The 8513-nt window shown below is 45.2% G+C and overlaps 1 protein-coding gene across 1 annotated transcript; it reads left to right on the forward strand.

Moving 5' to 3' along the window:
• Positions 1-1595: 1595 nt before the first annotated feature.
• On the forward strand, positions 1596-4642 carry GP9 (glycoprotein IX platelet). Its single transcript, XM_032699175.1, has 2 exons — positions 1596-1696; positions 3288-4642. The coding sequence occupies exon 2, from the start codon at positions 3295-3297 to the stop codon at positions 3916-3918; it is 624 nt and encodes a 207-aa protein (XP_032555066.1). The 5' UTR covers positions 1596-1696; positions 3288-3294; the 3' UTR covers positions 3919-4642.
• The last annotated feature ends 3871 nt before the right edge of the window (positions 4643-8513 follow it).

Genomic DNA, 8513 nt, shown 5'->3' on the forward strand with positions numbered 1-8513 from the left:
GACAAACTTCAGGCTCCTGGGAATTGATTAGACTATATGGAAGAAAAGCACCTTCCATATAAGTAAGAATTAAACAGTAAGAATTGTTACCAGAATAATTTATATGTCAGAAATTTCCCTTCCTCCCAGGAACACGTGTTATAAAGGAACAACAGCTTGGAAACATGGGTCTGCTGCACATCTGCAACATCAGAACCTCACCTGGATTTCATTCCCCAGTGCGGAACACAGCTCAGAGCCTGTCCCCAAAACAACACTCTACATAGAGCTGGCCTGAATTAAACATCAGCTCCACAACCAACTGGGTTTCCAAATGTCAGCTGCTGTCTGAATTCTGGTGTGTTCATGACAGGTAGCTAAAGTAAAGGAAAAGTTAGTTCAATTCTATCCCAGAATTTTGCGTACTGGAAGAAAAGTTAAAAGAAAATCCTATTTTTGTTTTTCTTTTACATAGGCAGTTGAAGAGGTACCTATATTATAAACCTGCATCCTCCTGAATTCCTGCCTTTCCAGCCAAATGCACACAGAGGGTGTCACATGGCTATTATTCAGCAGTTGATATCCTCCAGCAACCTGACTGTGAAGAATCTGCAGGATCACAGTCCTGCTCTGAGCTGATCCCAGCTCTTGGGATTGGGAAAACAGGCCATATATGTGCCAAGGCTGTCCCTGTGCTCCGGGCTCTGCTGGCTGAGGGGAGCCTTGACCAGGAGCCCTTCCCAGTGCACCTTCCCTGACTGTCTTGGAATCCGGGTCTGAACTCCAAACCAAGCTAGAACACTGCAAGGAAATTAAATTCCACAAAATATCACATGGACCAAAATAGGGATTGGTGCTTTGATACACACGCACACCCCCTTCCTTCCTTCTTCACACCTGAAGTGGTGTCTGAGTCCCTCTAGCTCAGGGGGTTTTTTTGCTGACACCAAAGGTACAGGTCACTCTCTCCCTCCTCACATAAAATCACCTCTCCAAGTCCCTGATCATCAGAGAAACCTTCCTTTCACTTGTTGGCTTAAACTTTTAAGAACATGGGTGACCAGAACTAACTCCTGTATTTTGAGTGACTTCAACACTATTTCAACTCCTTCAATTCCAGTCGATGGCGTTAATATTTCCCTATCCATCAAAGAGCTCATCTGACTAGTGTGAGTTGAGCTCATCTCACTGTCATAGTTACTTTGATGTCATGGTGTGTTTTTACAAATTTTGTTTAAGCAGTGGGCAGGCAGATATCAAACCCACCTGACCGACAAAAACTGAAGCTCCATTTCATGGGCAAACTTCAGCTCCCTCATGTCCTGCTGAGGCTTGTGTGTGTCAGCATCTGAAGCCCAGAGTAACTTTTATACCTGTAGATTTTTATAGCTGAGGGAAAAAAACTCACTGGATTTCAGATGAGGTTTTCCAGATATCATCAGATGTAATAGGAAAAACACATCAGCAGTAAAGGAAGGATTCAAAAGCGTTTCCTCCTGGCTGCAGCAACACACAGACTGCCCCAAGCACTGTGTGCTGTCACACCAGCCAACCACACACGCATCTCCCAGGGGGAGGGTTTCCCACCGGGCACAGAAAAAGCTCCTCTTCCTTCCCACACTTCCTTAGGGCCTCTTCCCACAGCAGCCCCTGCACTGCTGTGCCTGCTCCAGCACTTCACCAGGCACGGGAGAGGAACCAGGAGGAACCCACCAGGGTAAGGGTCACTCAGGCACTTCCCAACTCTCCCCCTCTGCATTTTTGCCACAGTTCTTGTTCCTATTTGAGTTTGGATTTCTTGCTGTTTCCATATTAAATCAGGAGAGAACATCTTTTCTCTAGATATCATTTGACTTTTTTTGTCAGATGTCATAGTCTGTCCCTTTAAGATGTTTGCTTGAAAAACAATAACTTGAGTTGATTTCTTGAAAAATCACAGATTAGTATCTGGAATCAGAGCAAAGATAGAATAATTACTTGCTGACAGACATAGGTGAAGATCACTATTTCAGCTTCTCTGTGAAGTTTATAATTTTATGCAGCGTTAATCCAACTCAAAATATAGGAATGTAGTATTCAGATGAGGAGTCTAAACCTGCCTAACTTAATTTTGAAAAGCTAATTACATAATCCTTGAAAGTAAATAGAAGCAAATTAATTTAAAACAAAATCAGTCCATTTTTCCCTATAATTTCAGTCTTTATTAAATGAAACTTACTGGAGAAAAAATTGTCTCACCTTATTTTAAGAGGAAAACTTTTTTTTTTAGTTCTAAAATATCTTTACACTTGAAACCATTTTAAACAATTATTTTTCTAAATTTCATTCTACATTAGTGTAATTTTATCTCATTATTGCCTTTGTATGTAAAAAACCACACTGTATTCTTCCACTCTGTATTTGGTTTATTTGGGGGGAAAAAAGGAGGAAATATATTTTAATTCTAGGATGTATTAAAATCATAAAGAAAGATGGCTTCAAGATTGGAAATTCCCCAACTTATTCAAGTGAATTTGTATTTCAAACTCTAGTCCTGTGCCAAGATTTGCAATATATTTTTAAATGCAGAGAAGTAGTAGGGAATGCAGGAAGGGAATAGATTTAGAGGTTTTAAACTGCCAAACAGAAGGGACCAAGATGGAAGTCTAGTGGGATCCACCCTCCAGAAGTGGGAATGACATAGCAAGAGGCATAATTACCTGCTGGCATGTTTATTTTATCCCTAAAGGACAAGCAGTACCAGATATGCAAAGTTTCCAATTCTCTATTCATCCAAATCTTAAACTGTCTGTTATCAGAGGTGTATGAATCTACAAGGTGGCAAAAAGAACTTTTTGTCATAGAAAAATAGGTATTTCCTGGTTAGATTCTTCATACCGTCAGAAAAAAGATGTTTAGATATTTAGAACTATTCAACCCCTAAAGCCTCATTTTGAAAAGTGATTCCAACCCACAATTTTAACACTAGATCTGTGAAGATACTGAAGTGGAATAAAAACCTTTACCTGAAACTAACCTAGCTTTCACCATTGTCTTTTGGTGACAATGTGTTCCAGAACTTTGAACAATTATCTATTTTGTACAATTATGACGGAAAAACATAGAATCAGAGACAAAACAGCAGCACTGTGCTCTGTCCAGTGCATTTGTGGGGATGCCAGGAAGAATGCAGACAGCTAACGATTTTATTCCAAAAACCTAAGCCTCAGGGACAATCCTGGGAAAGAAGGAACTGTGCCGTAGTTGTGCCCTTGGGATCATGCTCAGGAATGCCGCTGATCAGATCCCTCTTGTCATTCCCTGGGCAGCTGAAGGATGAGCGGGTTGCGGTTCATCTCTGCGGTGGGATTTGCCACGCTGCTGTTCCCGGTGATCCAAGGGGGAGCGTGTCCTTCCTCCTGCAGCTGCGGGTCCCCGGGAGGGTCCCGGGGGCTGCACGTGGACTGCAGTTCGCGGGGGCTGCGGGCAGTGCCCGCCCTGCCCCGGGACACCCGCAGCCTGGACCTCAGCAACAACAGCCTGAGCCGGGTCCCCCCGGGGGTCTTGGACACCCTGCCCGGCCTAGAGCGCCTGGACATGGCTGGGAACCCCTGGCACTGCGACTGCCACGTCCTGTACCTGAAGCTCTGGCTGCAAGACTTGTCTGCACCCTCCCTTGCCAGCGTCAGGTGTGCCAGCCCAGCTCCCGTCAGGATGAAGCCCCTGGCAGAGCTGACTGGGAACGAGCTGGGGATGTGCAAGAGGCTTCTCCCAGTCAGGTGTCTGGAGTTCTTCTGGCGAGACCTCATTTTAATTGCTGGAGCAATAATTACACTTCTTTTAGTAGCATGGGCTCTGAAATTCTCCAAAAAGCTTGTCTGCCAACTGAACCTCGGCCGGTACGGTGCCAGGGGCCGCCTGCTGAGGAGACACGACCCCAAAAGCCACAAGGTACACTGAGCTGGGCACTGCCACAGCTGGAACAGAAACATCCAACTCCTCTACAAACAAAGCAAGTGCACTGGCAACACTGGTTTGAATGGTGATTGCTACAAACAGGTCCCAGGGCTCAAAGGCTGGGTCCTGGGATGGACAAGTTTGCCTGAATGAGGGACTCCTGGTGAGGTGTTGACAGGCAAGGTTCATTCTGCTGCCACTACTCATGTGAAGAACATTTCTGCTAATTTTTTTTCTAAATTTTTTTCTAATTTTTTTTAAATCATTCAACTTAGCATTTTCCACTGAATTCTCAGCTCTTATAGCAAGAAGATTTACATCCCCAAATCCTACACTTTTTAATATATGGAGATGAACACCAATTGTACTATTTCAGCAATTCTTTTCTCATTCACAAGTTCTATGAGTTTGCAACCCCTTACCCTCTCTGTGTCCCACTGGGCTTGGTAGGACCATTCTTGTGTGCAGACAAACTCAGCCACCTCTTCCCCAGCTGCAGGAGTTTTCTGCCAGCAAAACCATTATGATTATATAGACTAGCCACTGAATATATCCCTTACTGAATACATTTAAAGTTGGACTGGTAAAGAGAATATAACCAGTAAAAATAATCTTAAATATTATTGAATTTTCTGGAGAGTGAACAATAAAAAAGCATTTTATGTGAAATCGAAATAATGGATGTTTATTGAACATTCATACTCACCCAACTTTCTCTTTCACAATTCTAAACACTTCTGATTAAAATTCTAAGAAATTTCCAGAACTTGTCTTGCAGTTTTACTACAGACATTTGATGCTCCAGATTTGATGTAACAGCTTTGAGAGGATGTACACTCTTCCCTTCTCTTCTTGTGTGCCCATCCTCATAGAAAAATTGTTGTGGTAACTCAAGCAATTGTTTTCTCCCCAGCCTAAATCCCAAGAGTCCAAGGCCAGCAATTCCTGCTGTGACTCCACCTGCTCTGGTGAAGTCAGGCCAGTGAGATGGGAGAGCTCTGAAAATCTAAAATTAATCTACTGTTGGCAGTTCAGTTGAAGACACAATTTGCAAATGCTCCTCCTGACTCCAAACCTGAGCTCGGTTCTAGAGGCCACCTGGTGAAGGTGCCAAAGCTGCTTGGCTCTGCACCAATGTCCCTGTGAGCTGGGTAGGCTCCTCGGTGCAGCTCAGCCTCTCCCCAGCAGGGCTGGGGCTGAACCTGTTCCTCATGGGTAGTGCTACAGTCGCCACGTGCTCTCGCTGCTGTGAGACGCCACAAACACCCAAGTCAAAGACAGCAGAAGATCACAGGGACATTTCCAGGTCCCTCTTGCCCCCGTCAGAGCATTGCAGCAATATGGAGTCAAACTTCACTGCTGACTGCTGGTGACATTCTGAGACAGCTTTAGAGGAGACGTGTTCCTGCCTGTGACACCTTCACTGCTGGTCCCCCTCCTGCACCCGCAGGGAAGGCCAGTCTGATACACCACCCCTCGCCAACCCAAATCCATGCCCCTTCAGGATGAGTCCCTTGACACCAGAAACCCCTGGTGGGACTGCTGGAAGAACCTGTGAAACACAGAGAGATTTGGGGCAAGGACACACACCAGGGGTAGAGGGTTACACAGATCAGCCATAAAGTGTAGCTTGGGGCTTTACGCTGAGAAGAGGGAAGGAACAGACCCCAGGTGCTTTCCCTGAAACATAATTAATGGTCTGGGAGACAACACACCCATTGCAGTGGGAAAATCTGCACGTGATACACAGAGGGGAACAAGAAGAGGGAAAGAGTTAGTGCACAGAGCTGTGGGTCACCTGGAGTGCTGAGCAATCAAAAGCAAGACTGTACAGCTAGAGAGGAAAGATGAGCTGAGGACTCAATGCAGAGAAGTCACGTAATCCAGTAACAATGATCTCCCTGGTATGACATTGCAGCAGTGGGCTAACACCACCTTTTCTTGTTAAAATAGGGAGCATCCCTTAGGGATAGAAAGACTTATTTACTTCCATGTTCAGATAAACTACAGTAATTCAGCATCCGTGTCTACAAATCAGGAAGAATCAGCCGCAGAAGAATCAGAAAAACAACAGTAATGCAAATAAAGGATCAGAAAATAGATCTTAAAAGCAGATTAATTTCTTTTAATAAAGAGAAATTTAAGGAATTACAAGATCACAGCTTGTATGAATCTACACAAAGAAATTTCTGAACAAAGGATTAGGAGCAGAAATTAAAACATCAGACTAGGAAAAGGGCTCAAAATCTAAGAGTGAAAATAATTATACACTGAAACAGTGTGTCAACCATCCCTCACTTCTCTAGCTTTATTCTACATTAATAACCTCTGTAGGAGAGAATTTCAAATAAACACAAAGGAACGTAGTGCTGTACACACCAAGATAATTTTAGAAAATTCTCCTGCACTGAGCTGTCCAATTTTTAAAAAGACAGCCACATTTTTGTATGGGTGCAGAATATTGCACTCTGCAAACTCCCATGGAGAGTCTCCTAAATGATATTTCTTGTTTCCCCAAAATAAAATAAATCATTAACACTATATGTTTACCACTCTCTTTTGTGCCTATAAACTAGATATGCATAAAATAGTAAACTGCTTTACTGTATGGCTTCAGTGGTACAAATACACAAAAATAAGCAATTAGCAAACGGTTCTGCTTGCACCAAACAACATATCAAACAAGATGCACAGAACACAGGAAAAAAATAATTGAGAGAACGTGTTTTCTGTCCTTGTAAGAGGAAAGAAGAGGGAATCTCTTCCATGGCAATAATTCACATTCTACTAAAAGAGTATCGTATTTATCACTTTTCATTCATTTGGTTCTTACCTAAAAAACCACAAAACCCTGCAAAGGGGCCAGCTAGAACTGCTAACTGAGCCAATTGAAAGCTCAAAGGCAACATTCAGTGTTTATCTGGCAAGGCCACTGTGTCATGCCACATACCCCATCAAATGGCATAACTAACCCACAGTTGTAACAGTGTACAAAGGCAGGAAAACACATCAGCTATCTCAGTGGAACATGCAGGCAGCATTCCCAAAGAGCTCTGGGAAGATCCCAGAAACTGTTACTGCATCGTGCCTGCAAGAGGGCAAAGTACTGCCTTATGTCTGCTCTCACCTTCTTTGGTGACAGAGGTGTAACTGCTGGGACAGGGCACAACTAAGAAGTTAGGAGGTTTGGGTCCACATTTGGCAAGGCAAGCAGACTCAGGATTACTGAGCAAAACCAGCTCCCTGCAGCACACAGAGCAGGTCTGTGTAAACTGCAGTTCAATTCATGGGTAAAATAGTTGCAGGTTTCATTTATTAAATGGAAAGGCGTGTGAATCACTATCTTTTTCTTGAAATGCTCGATGTTTTCTTAACACTGTAGCAAACAGCACTGCTCAAGCTGAATGATTTCTGCTTAGCTTTGTGCTTGGTTTCTGCCTGGGGTTTGTAGTTAAGTTTTTTCCAGATCTGTTGTTTGAGCTCATGGATCAGGGAAGTTTGAGGGGCTGGCACACATCATGCAGTGCTGTTCTCCGTTGTGCTGAAGGGCCACCATATTATTAATGGAAGGTAATTCACTGATCTCTGCTCTCTGTGACCAGGGACAGCAGCCAGGGAATGGCCTAGAGCTGTGTCAGGGCAGGCTCAGGTTGGATCTCAGCAAAAGGTTCTTCCCCCAGAGGCTGGTTGGGCACTGCCCAGGCTCCCCAGGGCAGTGGGCACAGCCCCAAGGCTGCCAGAGCTCCAGGAGGGTTTGGCTGATCCTCTGGGGCACAGGGGGTGACTGTTGGGGATGGGCCTGTGCAGGGCCAGGGATTGGACTGGATGATCCTTGTGGGTCCCACAAGGGGGTTCCAACTTGACATATTCTGGGATTCTGTGAGTATGAGCAATGTGCCAGCAGTCAGCTTGGAGCTCCATAAAACTCAAAGCAGCTCATCCCCTAAAAATCACCCTGTCTCAGCTCAGAGCTAGCCAAAAGGCACAAGTGCTCTGTCCCTCTGTGCACTGTGCAGCCAGACTGGCCTGGCACCCGTGATGCCATTCCTGAGTGCGGCCACCCTGGAGACGCCTCCTGAACTCAGCTACAAACACTTTGTGAGAAGGAGACAAGTACTGAAGAATTAAAGCACTTCTGCTCATTTACAAGACTGCGGGCACCAAGGAAGAAAACTCTGAAAGAAAAGCAGAAAGGAAAGGGCCGCACGATGTCCCTCGGGCAGCAGCAGCAGCCTGCGGGGGTCACTGGTGCTCCTCGGAAACCGCAGCAGCCGCGGGAAGCGCGGGGAGGAGCTGCCCGAGGGACACGGAGCCGGGATACCAAGGGTGGGGCAGAGCAGGAAAGCAAGGGAGGAAACGCTGGCATTGCCACGGGCAGCTCATATGGCTGCTTTGTGTTTATTTTTATTTTTAATGGAAAATACGCACTTTCCCGCTGCGCTCAGAGGACACCTGCCTCTGGCAGGGAGGGCGCAGGATTTTGGGCTCGGCACCACTGAGGTGTACAAAACTACACGGCTTTGAGAAAGGAGCAGCTCGAGCCTTCCTGCCTCGGCAGGAGTGTCTGCTTGCAAAAGACAAGCACGAGTGCGTGTCTG

This window comes from Chiroxiphia lanceolata, chromosome 11 (assembly GCF_009829145.1).
Source record: "Chiroxiphia lanceolata isolate bChiLan1 chromosome 11, bChiLan1.pri, whole genome shotgun sequence".
Taxonomy (NCBI): Eukaryota; Metazoa; Chordata; class Aves; order Passeriformes; family Pipridae; genus Chiroxiphia; species Chiroxiphia lanceolata.

Bases quoted from the DNA above. Each gene is read 5' to 3' on its own strand.
- GP9 (XM_032699175.1), top strand. From the start codon at position 3,295: ATGAGCGGGTTGCGGTTCATCTCTGCGGTGGGATTTGCCACGCTGCTG.